The sequence below is a fragment of the Schistocerca gregaria genome, chromosome 1, assembly GCF_023897955.1.
Source record: "Schistocerca gregaria isolate iqSchGreg1 chromosome 1, iqSchGreg1.2, whole genome shotgun sequence".
Lineage (NCBI taxonomy): Eukaryota > Metazoa > Arthropoda > Insecta > Orthoptera > Acrididae > Schistocerca > Schistocerca gregaria.
Window position 1 is genome coordinate 262,346,942 of NC_064920.1, and position 19,538 is coordinate 262,366,479.

Consider the following 19,538-nt stretch of genomic DNA (forward strand, 5'->3'; position numbering starts at 1 on the left):
TCCTGAAACTGCAGTACAGGAACTGCAACATGCGGTCGTGCATTATCCTGCTGAAATGGAAGGTTTCGCAGCGATCGAATAAAGGGTAGAGCCACGGGTCGTAACACTTCTGAAATGTAACGTCCGCTGTTCAAAGTGGTGCCAATGCGAACAAGAGATGACAGAGAGGTGTAACCAATGGCACCCCATAATATCACACCGGGTGATACGGCAGTATGGCGATGACGAATACACGCCACCAATGTGCGTTCACCGCGATGTCGCCAAACACGGACGCGACCATCATGATCCTGTAAACAGAACCTGGATTCACCCGAAAAAATGACGTTTTGTCATTCTTGTACCTAGGTTCGTCGTTGAGTACATCATCGCAGGCGCTCCTGTCTGTGTTGCAGCGTCAAGGGTAACCGCAGCCATGGTCTCCGAGCTGATAGTCTACGCTGCTGCAAACGTCGTCGAACTGTTCGTGCAGATGGTTGTTGTCTTTCAAACGTCCCCATCTGTTGACTCAGGGATCGAAACGGGCTGCACGATCCGTTATAGCCATGCAGATAAGATGCCTGTCATCTCAACTGCTAGTGATACGAGGCCATTGGAATCCAGCACGGCGTTCCGTATTACCCTCTTGAATCCACCGATTCTATATTCTCCTAACAGTCATTGGATCTCGACCAACGCGAGCAGCAATGTCGCGATACGATAAATCGCAATCGCGACTGGCTACAATCCATTCTTTATCAAAATCAGAAACGTGATGGTACGCATTTCTCCTTCTTTACATGAGGCATCACAACAACGTTTAACCAGGCAATGCCGGTCAACTGCTGTTTTTGTATGAGAAATCGGTTGGAAACTTTCCTCATGTCAGCACGTTGTAGATGTCACCAACGGCGCCAACCTTGTTTGAATGCTCTGAATAGCTCATCATTAGCATGTCACAGCATCTTCTTCATGTCGGAATAATTTTGCGTCTGTAGCACGTCACCTTCGTGGTGTAGCAATTTTAATGGCCAGTAGTGTAGCTCATGAAAAAACTAGGTACCGGCAGAAATGAAGCTGTGAGGACGGGTCGGAAGTCGTGCTTGGGTAGCTCAGATGGTAGAGCGTTTGCCCGCGGAGGGCAAAGGTCCCGATTTCGAGTCTCCGTCCGGTACACAGTTTTAATCTGCCAGGAAGTTCCATATCAGCGCCCACTCCGCTGTAGACTGAAAATCTCATTCTAGAAATATTAGTTCGTACCTACACTTCTGCTGGTGTTCACCCCCCGCCCCCCCTCCTAGTTCCTGTATACATAAGTGATACGCAACAGTTCCCAAAATATATTTATTAAAATTATTACGTGTTGCCTAGATCACATGCTGCATCATCACTTCCAAACTAGTCTCCTGGGAGGGAGTAGGGCGATGTTAACGTTTCTGTCTTATCTGAAATACGCCCTGGAAGTCTCTCTTCGTTACGTGTTCGGTATCCTTCGCGATTCCGCTTGATTCTCCGTCACTGAGGGTGGGCTTACTGGTAGTTGGGAGCTCCAACGTCAGGCGCGTAATGGAGCCCCTTAGGGATATGGCAGCAAGAGAGGGGAAGAAAAGCAATGTGCACTCCGTGTGCATACCGGGGGGAGTCATTCTAGATGTGGAAAGGGTCCTTCCAGACGCCATGAAGGGTACAGGGTGCACCCATCTGCAGGTGGTCGCTCATGACTGCATCAATGATGTGTGTTGCTATGGATCGGAGGAAATCCTCTCTGGCTTCCGGCGGGTATCTGATTTGGTAAAGGCTGCTAGCGGGATGAAAGCAGAGCTCACCATCTGCAGCATCGTCGACAGGACTGACTGCGGACCTTTGGTACAGAGCCGAGTGGAGGGTCTGAATCAGAGGCTGAGACGGTTCTGCGACCGTGTGGACTGCAGATTCCTCGACTTGCGCTACAGGGTGGTGGGGTTTCGGGTTCCGCTGGATAGGTCAGGAGTCAACTACACGAAGCAAGCGGCTACACGGGTAGCAGGGGTTGTGTGGCGTGGACTGGGCGGTTTTTTTTTTTTTTTTTTTAGGTTAGATGGCCTCTGGCAAGTACAGGAAGGGCAACAGCCTCAAAGGGTGCGGGGCAAAGTCAGGACATGCGGGGACCAAGCAGCAATCGGTATTGTAATTGTAAACTGTAGAAGCTGCATTGGAAAAGTACCGGAACTTCAAGCGCTGATAGAAAGCACCGAAGTTGAAATCGTTATAGGTACAGAAAGCTGGCTAACGCCAGAGATAAATTCTGCCGAAGTTTTTACAAAGGCACAGACGGTGTTTAGAAAGGATAGATTGCATACAACCGGTGGTGGTGTGTTTGGCCCTGTTAGTAGGAGTTTATCCTGTAGTGAAGTAGAAGTGGATGGTTCCTGTGAATTATTATGGGTGGAGGTTACACTCAACAACCGAGCTAGGTTAATAATGGGCTCCTTTTACCGACCTCCTGACTCAGCAGCATTAGTGGCAGAACAACTGAGAGAAAATTTGGAATACATTTCACATAAATTTTCTCTGCATCAAAATATTGAAATTTATTCCCGAAATTCAACTTAAGTGTGATAGGTGTATACTGAGGAGGTGACAAAAGTCATGAGATATACACGTATACAGATTGGGGTAGGATGTACACAAGGTATAAAAGGGCAGTTCATTGGCGGATCTGTTATTTGCACTCAGGTCATTCATCTGAAAAGGTTTCCGAAGTGATTATGGCTGCACGATGGGGACTGACAGGCACTGAACGCGGAATGTTAGATGGAGGTAGACACAAAGGTCATTCCATTTCGGAAATCGTTAGAGGATTGAGTATTCCGAAATCCACAGTTGTTAAGGTTGTGACGAGAATACCAAATTTCAAGCGTTCCCTCTCACCACCGGCAAAGAAGTGGCCGACAGCCTTCACTTAACGACCAAGACCAGTGGCGTTTGCGTAGAGTTGTCAGTGCTAACAGACAAGCAACATTGCTTGAAGTAACCGCATAAATCAACGTGAATGTAACTCGATCCTCTGTCTGAAGCGTGGGACTACGGCTGGTCAATATCCAACAATACAATACCAATCGCTGTTATTTAGGTTTTATTTTTAGACTACTAGTTTCGACAATACATTACATCACCTCAATTTAAGCAGCCCCGAAACTGGTAGCCTAAAAATAAAACCTAAACAACTGCTTTTGGTAGTGTATTACTGTAAATCATCGTTGGACGTAAGACGAACGTATCCGTTAGGACGCAGTGGTGAAATTTAGGATTAATGGCAGCAGACGACCGACGCTAGTGTCTTTGCTAACAGCACGACACCGCCTGCAGCGCCTCCCTGAGCTCGTGACATATCGGTTGGGCCCTAGACAACTGTAAAACCGTGACCTCGTCAGATGAGCACCGATTTCAACTGTTAAGAGCTGGTAATAGGGGCCGAGTGTGGCGCAAACCCAACGAAACAATGGACCCAAGTTGTCAACCAGGCATTGTGGTAATGGCTCCGTAACGGTGTGGGCTGTGTTTACATGGAACGGACTGGGCTCTCTGGTCCCACTGAGCCGATCATTGACTGGAAATGGTTATGTTCAGCTACTTGGAGACCCTTTACAGCCATTCATGGACTCAATGATCCCAAACAACGATGGACTTTGGATGTACATCAGTGCGCCATGTCATCGAGCCACAAGTGTTCGCAATTGGTTTGAAGAAGATTCTGGACAGCTCTAGCGAATAATTTGGCCACCCAAATGGCCCTACATGAATGCCATCGAACATTTATGGGACTTAATTGAGAAGTTAGTTCACGCACAACATAATGCATCTGCAACACTTTTGCAATTATGGACAGCTATAGAGGAAGCATGACTCCAATGACTTGGCTTGTCCGTGCAGTGTCGAGATTCTGCATCACGTGGGGCAAAAGCAGGCCCGAGACGGTATTAGAATGCATCCCATGACTATTGTCATTGTGGTCGTACTACCTAAAGTGACACATGACGAACTACAGTTTTACATCGGAAATCACGAGATGTTCGAGGGTGGTTGAATGAATTAATAATATATGAGAAGAAATAGATATGTGTGTGACATATGAAAAGTTGGATCGGTCCAGAGAGCGCACTCGGACAGACTTAGTGGTAAGGTGACCGCTTGCGACAAGTGAGACATCCGGGTTCAGATACTGGTGCGGCACAGATTTTCATATGTCACACTAGGTAGTACGTCTATACTATTAGAGTTAAGTTGAATTTCAGAAGTAAATTTCATCGTCGGCGAATGATCTGGCGTCAACTTAGGAAGAGGTTCAAAATGGTTCAAATGGCTCTGAGCACTATGCGACTTAACTTGTGAGGTCGCCTAGAACTTAGAACTAATTAAACCTAACTAACCTAAGGACATCACACACATCCATGCCCGAGGCAGGTTTGGAACCTGCGACCGTAGCGGTCGCTCGGCTCCAGATTGTAGTGCCTAGAACTGCACGGCCACTCCGGCCGGCACCTAGGAAGAGATCCCATCTTGGAGAGGGATAGTGATGCTACTCCTAACATGAGGATGCTATCGCGTATTACTTCAAATCTTAGCTGGTAGTGACTGAAGGAACTCTAATGGGATAATTGTACTTAAAGGACACCTGCATCCTCATGTGTTACTCATCGTGCGAAGCATCGTGGTAATACTTTTCAACATGACAATGTTCCTCCACACGTGGCACGTGTCTATATGAACTATCGCCATGATGTTCAGGTACTGTCAAGGCCGTCAAGCTGCACAGATTTCTACGGGACAAGTTTGGGAGTCTACTCTGTCAGAATTCCAGTTCCAGTTCCAGGAAATCAAGAACTAGCTTCAACAGTTGTGGGCCAGGTTGCTTCTGGAGATTACAAACGGCATTATGACACCATATTTTAACAAGAATGGCTCATTGTATCAAGTTCTTTGTAAATTTGATTCTACTTTGTTGTTGTTGTTGTGGTCTTCAGTCCTGAGAATGGTTTGATGCAGCTCTCCATGCTACTCTATCCTGTGCAAGTTGCTTAATCTCCCAGTACGTACTGCAGCCTACATCCTTCTGAACCTGCTCAGTGTATTCATCTCTTGGTCTCTCTCTACGATTTTTACCCTCCACGCTGCCCTCAAATACTAAATTGGTGATCCTTTGATGCCTCAGAAAAAACAGGCTGTTGTAACAAGAAAGAAAATAGAAGTGCACTGATGACACTGAATTTGTCTGGAGAATAGAAGAAAGAAAAACATTGTTTGCTCAAGGTAGACCTCTCCCAAGAACAAACCACGAATTTCAGTTTGAAGAGTAAAAATGACACAGTTCAATAACATATAGATGGTATTTGCATAGACAGCATAAAAAAGCAATTTTACTAGCGGTGAATATCGATTCTTAGTTGAAGTCGTGTGAGTACCTGAAGATACAAACTGCGTGTTGTTAGCATGTTGTGCCTAAGCTTACCATATGCTTTTGCGTTCATTCCAGGAAAAGTTACCATATTTTTGGTGTCCAAGCCAAAACAAATTTTTGATATTACTGAAAAGTCTTAACAATGTGCTTAAATACTAAACTTTATTTATTCAGCTCCGTGTTCCATTACACATAACCTAATTCATAAATAGTTTGTTTGTCTTAATTTCATAATAAAATTCGAAGCAAGAAATATCTCAAATAATCTGAACATTTAGCAGATGTTAAATAGTAGAAAATAAAAGTCTGTCCCTTTCTGCAGGCTAAATATTACTAATAATTGAAAACATTTTCTCTACTGTCCTAGTCAAAAAAATAGCAAACTCAACCATTTTAGAAATATTGTAATACGATATATAAGTTTTTTGACAACTTAAAAATTCCTTCATTAGCAGCACACTCCAGATCACTGTTACTCTTTTCTTTCGATTAAAAAAATTCTCTTACGTTTCGTGAAGCAGTAGCATCAATAACGCTGCTATGTTTAGCTATTGTATGTGGTCTTCGATATCACCTTTTTCTTTATGTGCAACAGTAAATTCTCCCTACATGATGTGCAATAAATATGTTTATTATTATTATTATTATTAGTCGAAAAGCTCCCAAGTGGAAGACGCTAAGTACAGCTGGTTCACTTTCCGTTCTTCTTGGTCTTCTGGTTCTTTTTATTTGCCCACCAGTTTTTCATTGTTTGCGAAAATTTAGTTCTTCTTTCTTCGCTCCATTTTGTTCCGGTTCTCGGTGCTTTTGTCTCTGGTTTAACCTCCCACTTTTCAACTTTTATTCTAAAATTGTTCCTTGCAGCTATTTCTTCTTTAGTAATTTTTGCTAATTCCAAGTCTTTTTTAACTTTTTGGATCCATTCTCCTCCATTAACAAGAGAATCTACGTATTTTACAATTCTTTTTGTTAATCTGTGTTCAGGAAGTCTCATTATGTGGCCATAGAATTTAAGGCGTCTTTTCCTCATGTCTATCTCTATGTTAGAATATTCTTCAATTTTTGATGTTTTCTGTAATCTATATCCATTCTCGGTCCATCTTGGTCCCAAAATTTTTCTAATTATTTTTCTTTCTTCTTTCTTTAGATTTTCTAGATCTGTTTTCCTGTTTAGTGCCAAGGTTTCGCTGGCATATAACATTGATGGTTTAATGACTGTATTGTAATGCCTAATTTTTGCATTTAAAGATAAACATTTTTTATTCTAGAGGTTTTGCACTAATCCTAAACCTTTACGAGCTTTTTGTATTCTTTCTTGTTGTGCAAATTTTTCCGAGATAATTTCTCCAAGATATTTGAAGTATGGTACTCTGTTGATTTCTCCGTATTTTGTTTGTAATTTGGAAATTTCTAAATTTGTTGTTGTAAACACTGTCTTTTCCAATGATATCTGTAGGCCGACTTTTTCTGCACATTCTTTTAGAATTTCTACCTGTTTTATAGCCATCTCACTAGAATCTGCCATTATTGCGAGATCGTCTGCAAAGGCTAAGTAGGGGATTCTTAGGTTATGTTTCTTGGTTCCTAATGAAATTGGTTTCCAGCACTTTTCTTCTTCAAGTTTCTTCTCCCATCCTTCCATGACTCTATCCAGAACTACATTGAACAACAAAGGCGACAACCCATCACCCTGTCTAACCCCAGTTTTTATTTCAAATGGTCTTGAAAGTTTTCCCATAAATTTCACTTTGGATTTTGTATTTGTTAACGTCTGTTGAATGATTTTCTGTATTTTCCGATCCAATCCTTTTTCCTCAAGAATCCTAAATAGTGTGGGTCTGTGGATTGAGTCATATGCCTTCTTGAAGTCGACAAAGACATACACTGTAGGCTTGCCTCGCATCTTCCTTATCCTTGTGATTAATTTTAGGTTTAAAATTTGCTCTGGGCATGATCTGTTTGGCCTGAACCCAGCTTGGAAATCTGAGATTTTGGGTTCTAGCATTTCTTGTGCTCTTTCAAGAATACAAGCCGATAAAATCTTATATGTGACAGGAAGTAGAGAAATTCCTCTGTAATTATTTACATCATGTTTATCCCCTTTTTTGTGTAATGGATGTATTAAGGCACACTTCCAATCTTCTGGGATTATATGTTTATTACTATTGTGATTACACAGTTTCAGAAATTTTTATTGCTGCTCCAGGTTTAGATTAAACATGCACTTTCTTTTGCTCATTGCTAAACTATGAGACTAGAAATTATCATAAACATTTAGGCGAGTTACTTCACACATGAAACAACATAAAAACATTGCTCCTGCTGTGTTGTCAAATGAGTAACAGTGGAAAGTTGTGGTGGAACCAGTAGTCATGCCTCCAATCGAAGTCAGCACTTGCTTCTAGGTTTGCTGAGAGACAGGAGCACAAAAGAATGCTTAAAAACATGAAATCGAACATAAAATTAAAAAGAAATTCCTAGCCAGTCCCAGACATTGCCTGAACAGCACTAAAAAACCAGGAATGTCTGGGATAATCCTGGGCGTATGGTAAGCCTAGTTATGTCATTAGAGTCATGTCATCAGTGTGTAATAGCCAGTGTCTTTTAGTTAGATATTATTCATATGTGCACTGAGTTCTTAGCTAAGGATTGTTTTCTATAGAACAAATACATAAAATATTAAAACCGTTATCAAACTATAGGAAAGGGTTATAAGAATAACATATTTCATCACTATTGTTGAACATGTTATTAAAGAAAGTTGTCAGGGAATGACAGAACTACTAGGAAGAAAAATCAAATGACTAGAGATTGGCTGTCTGGTATGATGATGATTATGCAATACTCAAAAATAATGCTAAATCAGACTGAGTTCCTGAAGGAGAAGGCTGAAAAAGTTACACTACATGCCTCCTTCGAGAAAGCAGAAACCAAAATGATAGGTGAAAAAATATTATGACAGAATATTGTGAGATCAAGTTTATCAAGTATCATGGGGAGATGAAAAAGGTAAATAGGACAGAGAAAGAAGCTTGTGATCAGTTCAGAAATCTCATACACATCAGAAAAATTGGTTATGTATCAGAAAGGTGCACTAGAAAACGTCAAGAAACTAGATAGAAGAATCACCTGAAAAACCTTAGGGCTCTCTAAGGCAGCAGAAGGCTGCAGACTGCGGAGTAGACAGGAGAGTTAACAGATATTTTATATAGGACATGACATGAAGAAACGTCAACTAAAATTTTCATGGGAATATAAAGAGTATTCTGGAAATATGACAAACAAACAAATTTTGGAATACAAGGAGAGCATGAGGTGGATCGCTAAAGTTAGAAAAGACTTGAAGATGCTGATGTAACAGACTCCAGTGCACAAGACAGAAAGACATTCAGACACAAAGTACCTACGTGGAAAATGAGCCAAGAGATCAAGAAATTCAAGACAGGAACAGCTTGCTCAGAACAAGGAAGAAAATACACAGTGAGAAGATGAAAGAAATGTGGTGTCTGAGTAAGTCTCACATCAGGTAAATGTTTTGTGTGGTCCTCTTGTCGCATAAATGTGCATAATCATAAATAATATAAATAAAACATTTGTTTTGTTTCAAACCACACAGCTGCACTACAATTTTTGTCCAAAAAAACTTTACTCCAAACCTATGTATAATGGATCACATTAACATTTTCTTCTTGCTTTTAGCACACGTCACTCATTTATGTAGTGTTGCTGATTCAGTTTTTCAGGCAAGCAAATGGAAAGGTACTCTACACAAAATGTATTACATTATGAATTAATACATGTATAAAGTTTGTACTGATCGGTATTTAGAAATGAATGAAGACAGTAGTACTAGTTTTTTATTTATTAAATAAATATTTTTCAACATGGCGCCAACAAGTCAGTGTGGTAGCACTTCAGTACTAACTAAAAACAGTTTCATAACTACTCTTCATGTAAAGAAAGCAAAAGTAAGAGTGATAAAGGCATCCTATGTGTGAAGTGCAACTTAGGCCAAGAAAGATGTGAAAATATGAACCTGTTGTTGTTGTTGTGCTCTTCAGTCTTGAGACTGGTTTGATGCAGCTCTCCATGCTACGCTATCCTGTTCAAGCTTCTTCATCTCCCAGTACCTAATGCAGCCTACATACTTCTGAATCTGCTTAGTGTATTCATCTCTTGGTCTCCCTCTACGATTTTTACCCTCCACGCTGCCATCCAGTACTAAATTGGTGATCCTTTGATGCCTCAGAACATGTCCTACCAACCGATCCCTTCTTCTAGTCAAGTTGTGCCACAGACTCCTCTTCTCACCAATTCTATTCAATACCTCATCATTAGTTATGTGAGCTACCCATCTAATCTTCAGCATCTTCTGTAGCACCACATTTCGAAAGCTTCTATTCTCTTCTTGTCCGAAATATTTATCGTCCCTATTTCACTTCCATACGTGGCTACACTCCATAAAAATACTCTCTGAAACGACATCCTGGCACTTAAATCTAGACTCGATGTTAACAAATTTCTCTTCTTCAGAAACGCTTTCCTTGCCATTGCCAGTCTACATTTTCTATCCTCTCTACTTCGACCATCATCAGTTATTTTGCTCCCCAAATAGCATATGTCCTTTACTACTTCAAGTGTCTCATTTCCTAATCTAATTCCCTCAGCATCACCCGTTTTAATTAGACTACATTCCATTATCCTCGTTTTGCTTTTGTTGATGTTCATCTTGTATCCTCCTTTCAAGAAACTGTCCATTCCGTTCAACTGCTCTTCCAAGTCCTTTGCTGTCTCTAACAGAATTACAATGTCATTGGCGAACCTCAAAGTTTTTATTTCTTCTCCATGGATTTTAATGCCTACTCCCAATTTTTCTTTTGCTTTCTTTACTGAATGCTCAATATACAGATTGACTAACATTCGGGATAGGCTACAACCCTGTCCCACTTCCTTCCCAACCTAGGCTTCCCTTTCATGCCCCTCGACTCTTATAACTGCCATCTGGTTCCTGTACAAATTGTAAATAGCCTTTCGCTCCCTGTATTTTACTCCTGCCACCTTTAGAATTTGAAAGAGAGTATTCCAGTCAACATTGTCAAGTCTACAAATGCTAGAAGCGTAGGTTTGCCTTTTCTTAATCTAGCTTCTAAGATAAGTCGTAGGGCCAGTATTGCCTCACATGTTCCAATATTTCTACGGAAGCCAAACTGATCTTCCCCGAGGTCGGCTTTTAGCAGTTTTTCCATTCGTCTGTAAAGAATTCGCGTTAGTATTTTGCAGCCGTGACTTAGGTCGGCTTTTAGCAGTTTTTCCATTCGTCTGTAAAGAATTCGCGTTAGTATTTTGCAGCCGTGACTTACTAAACTGATAGTTCAGTAATTTCACATCTGTCAACACCTGCTTTCTTTCGGATTGGAATTGTTATATTCTTCTTGAAGTCTGAGGGTATCACCTGTCTCATACATTTTGCTCACCAGATGGTAGAGTTTTGTCAGGACTGGCTCTCCCAAGGCTATCAGTAGTTCTAATGGAATGTTGTCTACTCTGGGGGCATTGTATCGACCCAGGTCTTTCACTGCTCTGTCAAACTCTTCACGCAGTATCATATCTCCCATTTCATCTTCATCTACATCTTCTTCCATTTCCATAATATTGTCCTCAAGTACCTCGCCCATGTATAGACCCTCTATATACTCCTTCCACCTTTCTGCTTTCCCTTCTTTGCTTAGAACTGGGTTTCCATCTGAGCTATTGATATTCATACAAGTGGTTCTCTCTTCTCCAAAGGTCTCTTTAATTTTCCTGTAGGCAGTATCTATCTTACCCCTAGTGACATAAACCTCTACATCCTTACATTTGTCATCTAGCCATGCTTGCTTAACCATTTTGCACTTCCTGTCAATCTCATTTTTGAGACGTTTGTATTCCTCTTGCGTGCTTTATTTACTGCATTTTTATATTTTCTCCTTTCATCAATTAAATTTAATATTTCTTCGTCACTCAAGGATTCCTAATAGCCCTCGTCTTTTTATCTACTAGATCCTCTGCTGCCTTCACTACTTCATCCCTCAAAGCTACCCATTCTTCTTCTACTGTATTTCTTTCCCCCATTCTTGTCAATCGTTCCCTTATGCTCTCCCTGAAACTTTCTACAACTTCTGGTTTCGTCAGTTTATCCAGGTCCCATCTCCTTAAATTCCCACATTTTTGAAGTTCCTTCAGTTCTATTTTATAATCACTGAAACAACAGCACAGATCCTCTTAACCTGCAAAGCTTCATTTCATGTCCTCGTCCCATTCTCGATGCTTCACTTTTTTTGGTGAAGCAGAAGACGTATAAGGAAACTCAACGCAACACGTTGTTCTTTCATTTCAGCCATCGCAAGCAGCAAACACACCGATACACGATAATGGAACCATTCTCATCAATAACTAACCAAACCTCCCAGCTCGCAGGCACTTGCCACGTTGCCCCTAGAAGGATGAATAGTGACGTTCCTGAGCGCAATATTCAAATGTCGGTATCACATCCTCGTATTATGTGCGCACCCTTTTCACTGCACTTCCAAATGGGATACGTGGGATGCATGTGGCTGAAATGATTAGGACTGCGGAACTTTACTTTATACCGACTTTTGGAATTCAGTGAAGTAAAAAGACAACATACGCTCCAATCATGTTCCATGAACGATGCGGCACGGAATCAAAGAGGAGCTGGACAGTGGAATTTTCCCTAAAATCTCCCTCTAAAGCGCTCCTTTTCCTGCCTAGAGTCTGCAATAATCATTGACAGACCATGACGAACAAGAATTCCAGATACCCGAAACATAACATTGTTCCACAGCTGCCTCATTACACAACATACGGTGTTCCACATCTGGCTGATTTCACAACATTTATTTGTTGATACTGGCAGTTTCGGCCTTTAGGTTGATATCCAACGAACGACCTACGAGTAAACAGGTATCATCATGACAAAGCTTTGTGAAAAATACTCAGTGCCTTATGTAAAGCCCGTCTGATCGTATTGTTAAGATTCATGAGTAATAAACTGTACAACTACTATGTGTAAAACATAGCAGATTACATGGTACAGCAAACACTCATGGTAGTAAGAAATAGCACTGATTCGTATAACTGAAGTCATTCATGTAGGAACAAATAAAATATTATTACAAAATCAGTCAGTCTGTAGAATAATGTTGTCCTTTGAAAACCATATATTGGCTGGGGACCCAGAAGCAACAAAACACATTTCAAATATATTTGATGAGGTGTAAGTCAGGCGAACGTGCAGACCAAGAAAACAGGTGTAAGCTTCCTTTCACTTTTTCTTGACGTATATAGCTGTGCATTGCCTTACTGAAATGTGACCTACTTTAAGGATATGCAGTAGCTTCGACTTTATAACCTTCCTACTGTCCAAGTTTTCTTCAGTACATGGGAGTTTATCCAGTGGCGCCTCAAACACATCTAGCGTTCGTCCTCCATGCCACTCAACAATATAAGCTACAAGATAGAATCTATAACTTAAGTTCCTATCACTTTATGTCATTTTAAGTGGGAGTAAGACAAAATAACCACTTTTCGCAAACTATCATGCCACCGATGGCATTTACGAGCTCGGGCCAATATGGGGTTTGCGTGGTTTCCAGACAAAAAAGTGTCAAAATATCAGCGTAGACCTGTAGGACAGAGCTCTAATGTCAAGCAACATTGTAGGCGAAGCTTTATGGTGGCTCACGGGTGTCCAGGCAATATGACAGTAATCCCGTATTGTAGTGACGTTGCATGATCTATTACTCGCTCGTTGTTGCTTAATACCATTTTGTTTCCAATGGTTCCATCCTGTACATGAGCCCAGACTTACCATTACTCGAGTCCGCTTCCTGGAAGTCAGTAATCTTGGGGGCAGAGCTTATCCGAAACGGCTAAGTTTGTAAATTGTTCGTGTGCAGTCGTGGATAAAGACCAGAACCGGCACCGACGCAACTATGGAGCACCGAGGGCCGTAGGCGAAAGGGTTGAAGACAGCTGCGGAGACGTACGAGATGCGACAATAAAGTAATGAGACTGATGTGAAAAAATATGTTGCTTACCGTTTTAGTCAAGTTTAGTGTTGTCTCCTTCAAAGTAGTTCCCTTCTGATTGCACGCACTTTTTCCAGCGCTTCTGCCATTAATGGTAACATTTCTGGATCTCGTCTTCTGTAATATACTCCAAGACCCTCGTCACAGTGTTTTGAACATCTTGCATTGTTTGAAAATGGTGTCCCTTGACCGCCGTTTTGACTCTTGGAAATAGAAAAATGTCGCAAGGAGCGATATCTGGTGAATAAGGTGGCTGTGGTAGTACTGAAATTTGTTTTGAGGTTAAAAATTGCTTAACTGACAGAGCAGTATGGCATGGCGCATTATAGTGATGCAGAATCGAATTACCAGCAACGTTGGCACGGACACGAAGAACTCTTTTACGAAGTCTTTCTAAAATTTCTTTATAGTAATATTGGTTAACTGTTTGTCCACGAGGCACCCACAATTCCCTTAGAATAAAGAAGCACACAAGCATGCATTTCACTTTTGACTTTGACATGCGAACTTTTTTTGGTCTGGGTGGTCCCTTTCAGCACCATTGCGATCTTTGGTGTTTTGTCTCTGGATCATACTGAAAAAAAAAAAAACTTTCATCACCAGTGATAACGCAGCTCAACAATTCTGGATTGATTTCTGTTTCCTCTAACAGATCGGCTGCCACATTTTTCCGTGGCTGTTGTGGTGTGAGAATTTTGGGGAACATTTTTCCACAAATCATTCTCATACCAAGATCTTCAGTTATTACTAGACGGACCATTTCTCGATTCATGTTCACTTCTTCTGCAATCATTTTCACGGATAATCTTCGATGAGATCGTACGAGGTCAAGCACCCTGGCCAAGTTGACATCCATCCTTGAGGTTGATGGTCGTCCACTACGGTCTTCATCTTCAACATTCGTTCTGCTTTCACTGAACATTTTATGCCAACGAAAAACTAGAGCTCTTGACATAATGTCCTCTCCAAAAGCCTTCTGAAACTTACCGTAAGTTGTCGTCACGTTTTCGCCCAATTTAATGCAAATAGAAATGGCATACCATTGCGCAATATTATGCGGTTCCATTTCCGTGACGAGAGACACAAACACGTGTTAACTTATTACAGCATAACTCACGACTGAGCAGTTACATCGATGTGCCGCTTGGACCAGAAGCAGCTTATAGACCAAGGTCAAAGATATTGCGCCTATTCAAGCATGCAGGGTTGCCAAATCTTCCAAAGAAAATCAGTCTCTTTATTGTTTCACCTTGTACACGGGCGAATAGACGTGCAACTGCTGAGCAAATGACCACCCGGATGAACCAAGGAGCTACCAACAGTGTCTCCTAAACGACCGTGCAGCGAACGTTGCTGAGTATGGGGCTCCACAACAGGCGCCTGGTTCATGCACCCATGCTGCTTGCTGTTCGTGGCGAAGAAAGTTGGAATTTGCAAAATATTAAGGCAAATAAAGATCCACAGGTGACATTTTCAGATGAACCACGTTTTATGCATCATTGGATAGATGGCAGTTAGCGTGTACGGCGTGGAAAATCTGAAGGAAACACTCTGTAACAGTCATCGCGAGGGCCCATGCCAGAGGAGGGAGCGCTATCATCTGGGGAGTGTTTTCGTGGCGTTCCCTGAGTGATCTCGTCATTCTGGGAGGCACAGTGAGTCAACACAAGTATTTATGTCCTTGGGGATCATGTCCACCCTTGGATGCCATTTGTTTTTCCTCGACACGATGACATTACCAGCAGGACAATGCATCATGTCACGCAGCTCGCAGTGTACTTGCGTGGTTCTAACAGCAGCAGGGTGAGTTTACCGTACTTGCCTGGCCACCAACCACTCTGGGTTTAAACGCAATCCAGAATCTGTGGGACCACCATGATCGGGCCACGGATCTTCAAGCAAGAAACCTAGCACAGCAGGCCACCGCACTGGAGTTGACGTGGCTCCAAAAGCCTTTAGATACCTTCCCGCAAGTGTAGCAGAAGTCCGAGCTGCAGAAGGTTTTTATTCAGGCTTTGACAAGTAGTCACATAGTCACATAAATGTCTTCTGGGTATTGCAATTTTCACAAACGTCAGTGGGTTGAGACACTACAGAGGTCAGAACAGGAGATAGGAGCAGGCAGCTACTCACCAGCCGTCGGTTTGTGGCCGAAGACTCCGCAGAAGAGCGCCGGCAGCCGCGCGGAGCCTCCCACGTCGGAGGCCAGACTCACCAGTGACGCTCCGGCGCCCAGCAGGGCCGCCTGCAAACAGTCGCTCACATCATCAGGTCTGCAACGTCACTGATAAACAGTCTGTTTCAAAAATACTTTTACATGCATTGGGGATGGATTCCACACACCAGAACAAGAAAAAATTCACATAAACATATGTTCGAAAATCCATAGTCTTCGAATTAATAATGAAAGTTTACAGTTTAGGTGACTGGAGCGCGTAGTAAAGTCCCGAAATGTTCTCCTCTTGCTTCTAAACACGCATGCACTCCTTGAATCATGGACTGTCACACCATTTGAAATGCTCCCTGACAATTTCGAATGGTTCTACAAGCTTCCATGAAACGCCAACAAAGAGTTTCTGCATCCCGGTGGTCCGCTGGATGGACCAATTGTGTAAGGCGCCCCCAGACACGATAATCCGAAGCACTGTACCTACCCATTTGTCACAGTAGATACCAGCCACTGCATCTCGAACGCAGAGACTGAAATGTGCTGCAGCTTCATCAAGCATAAGCCACATATTTTTTCTTGTTCGCAGTAGCACATCTTCTAGTAGATCGTGTTGGTTATCTAATGCATGCACGCTACATCAAGAAATACGCTGAACAGCCAAAGATACTGGTACATCTGCCTAATATCGTGTAGGGCCCTCGCGAGCACGTAGAAGTGGCATTGACTCGACTAATGTCTGAAGTAGTGCTGGAGGGAACTGACACCATGAATCCAGAAGGGGTGTTCACAAATCCGTAATAGTACGAGGGTGGGGAGATCTCTTCTGAAGAGCACGTTTCAAGGCATTTCAGATGTACTCAATAATGTTCCTGTCTGGGGGGTTTGGTCGCCAGAGGAAGCGTTTAAACTCAGACATGTTCCTGGACCCACTCTGTAGCAATTCTGTACGTGTGGAGTGTCGCATTGTCCTGCTGGAATTGCTGAAGTCCGTCGGAATTCACAATGGTCATGAATGGATGCAGGTGATTAGACAGGATGCTTACGTATGGGTAACCTATCAGAGTCGTATCTAGACGTATCAGGGGTCCCATATAACTGCACACGCCCCACACCATTACAGAGCTTCCACCAGCTTGAACAGTCCCCTGCTGACATGCAGGGTCCATGGTTTCATCAGGTTGTCTCCATATCCATCCGCTCGACACAATTTGAAACGAGACTCGTCTGACCAGGCAACATGTTTCCAGCCATCAACAGTCAAATGTTGGTGTTGGCGGGCCCAGGCGAAGCGTAAAGCTTTGTGTCGTGCAGTGATCGAGGGTATACGAGTAGGCTTTCGGCTCCGAAAGCCCATATCGGTGATGTTTCGTTGAATGGTTCGTATACCGGCACTTGTTGATGGTCCAAACATAGAGATCTGCAGCAATTTGCGGAGGGGTTGCACTTCTGTCACGTTGAACGATTCTCTGCAGTCGACGTTGACGCAACGATGTCGGAGATTTGATGCTTTACCAGATTCCTGACATTCACGGTACACTCGTGAAATGGAAAATCCCAACTTCATCGCTACTTCGGAGATGCTGTGTCCTATCGTTCGTGCGTCGACTATAACACCACGTTCAAACTCACTTGAATCTTGGTAACCTGCCATTGTAGCAGCAGTAACTGATCTAACAATGGGGCCGACACTTGGTGTCTTATAGAGGCGTTGCCGACCGCAGCGCCGTATTCTCCCTGTTTACATATCTCTGTATTTAAATACTCATTCTATACCAGTTTCTTTGGTGCTTCAGTGTATAAGCTGAATGTGCCTTCTAACTCTCCATGAAATAAGAACGTCCGAAATAACATCGCCCATACCAACAATTTCTGAGTCTCGTCACTCGTTTGTCCAGCCTCGCGTAATTTTACCGAACGTTGTCAGAAGTGGAGGAGAAGTCATAATCTGCTGCAAAGTGTTGCTGGCGAAAATGAAGCCATCCCATGTCTGTTCTCTGCGGAGAAGTGTTCTGCTCGGCTCACAGCGGTGAAGTCGTGTTCCATTCGTGCTCCAGACCAGCTCTCTTTCCAGTGTGTGTGTATATGTATGTGTGTGTGTGTGTGTGTGTGTGTGTGTGTGTGTGTGTGTGTGTGTGTGTGTGTGTGTGTGTGCGTGCGTGCGTACGTGCGTGCCTATCGATGCGCCAGTAAGATGATTTTACAAGACTCTGCCCAATGACAGTGCTGTAAATAAATCAACAGTTCCAAGTTTTCAATGTTATCCTGAGGAAAGACAGAGCTCTGAACCAGTCCTCCTAACGTCACCACTCTGTTATAGAATTCTCGCTGTTTACTGTGGTGCTCACCATTTCACACCACTTGCTTCTGGAACAGCCTTTCAAACTTGAAAACAAACTTCTGTTGACAAACAGTTACACCTCACTTCGCATGCCCGCTAAGCTCATCGAGTCGTCCGAATTGAAGTGTTCTCCTGCTACATTATCTGATCTACTAACAAGGCAGTGAACTGCACGCAGAGCAAAATACAGCCTGATGACTGCTCGGGGCTTACCACAGACAGTATGTAAACTACGGATAATGCTGTGATCGCCGGCTTGTAGACTCGGCCGTAGCAGACCTTCCGATACCTACCTTTAAGCCACAAAGGGTGGTCGCTTTTCATTGAAGAACGCAACCGGAAAACAAGATCCTCCTCCGGTCTGGGACTACGTTGGCACTCAACGTATTTGCCGCTGCCAACCGACTGAGTGTTAAAGAGATGCCGAGGCTGGACTTCAGCTAAGTAGTTTTAATTCGACGTGGTACCACGGTACTATAGGTTTTAATTTTAATGTTGGCTGTGCCTTACTCTGGCATGTTATAGCAATTTTTTGCTTCTGAAAAAGGCTAGGTTAATTTAGCCGAAACCTGCTAAAGACCAGAAAATTTGTACAAGTGAGACTGATTCTTAAAAATATTAAAATACTATTGAGAAACTTCAGAGAACGGCATTTGGCTGCAGAATGATTCTACAGCAGTCAGTGTACATTTCCCTTAAGTACCACGAAGATAAAAGACATTACGGCTTTTATGGAGGCATATAGAGACTTGCTTTTCCGACACTCTGTTTGCGAGTGGAACAGGAATGGACGTGACTGTTAGTGGTACAAGATACACTTCTAACCTTTCTAGCTTGGCAGTCATCATATTTAGCTACTAGAAGCTCTTCCTAAGCACTTGAGAATGCAGCAGTGGGAAGATGTAACGTGGTGTGAGGTACCGGTGAAAGAAGGCTTATTCGGTACGAGTGTCGTGAGAAAGACCACCTTAATTGTGGTCCCTCACCGCTATTGGCTGCTGTGTTCGGAAGTAGCGCGCCAAAATGATAAACTTCTGTTATTAATATTAGAAATACTAAACAGTGAATTTACTTGCATTTCATGTAAGAGCATTTGTCAATATCAGCTTACCATTCCATTATTTTAAAATTGTTAATTATCAGCAGAATAATAATCAATAGCTAAACGAAAAGGCAGACGAAGCACTTCGGAGATCTTCGGGTCGCGCTTAATATGGATAGCGGACGAGGTGATTCAGGTGTCAGATCAGAATTCTATCTGCAGTTTAGGAGAACAAACGTGTTGTCTGCCGCGGTTAAGTAGCAATCTCTGGGTTTTGCACATGTAATTGAGAACTAGTTTGATAGTAATTACGCAAACCGGCAGTTCATTTATTTTGTTTATTCTCTGTGAAAATGTGAAAAATGGAAATTCCTTGTGATTCGTAAAGTGGGCAATAACTGTGCAGATTCTCGTATTCTGATGTTAAAAAGCGAGTGACATACCATTCAAACGAGCCAATTCTAAATTTAATTATCTTTACA

General features: G+C 42.5%; 1 protein-coding gene across 3 annotated transcripts in view; it reads right to left on the reverse strand.

Moving 5' to 3' along the window:
• LOC126339830 (fatty-acid amide hydrolase 2-A-like) overlaps window positions 1–19,538 on the reverse strand; it is a 168,276-nt gene that overhangs the window by 42,698 nt on the left and 106,040 nt on the right. For all 3 annotated transcript variants that reach the window (XM_050001665.1, XM_050001667.1, XM_050001664.1), the window contains one exon: window positions 15,640–15,751. In XM_050001665.1, coding sequence (XP_049857622.1) covers window positions 15,640–15,751 — 112 coding nt within the window. The remainder of the gene's footprint in view (window positions 1–15,639; window positions 15,752–19,538) is intronic.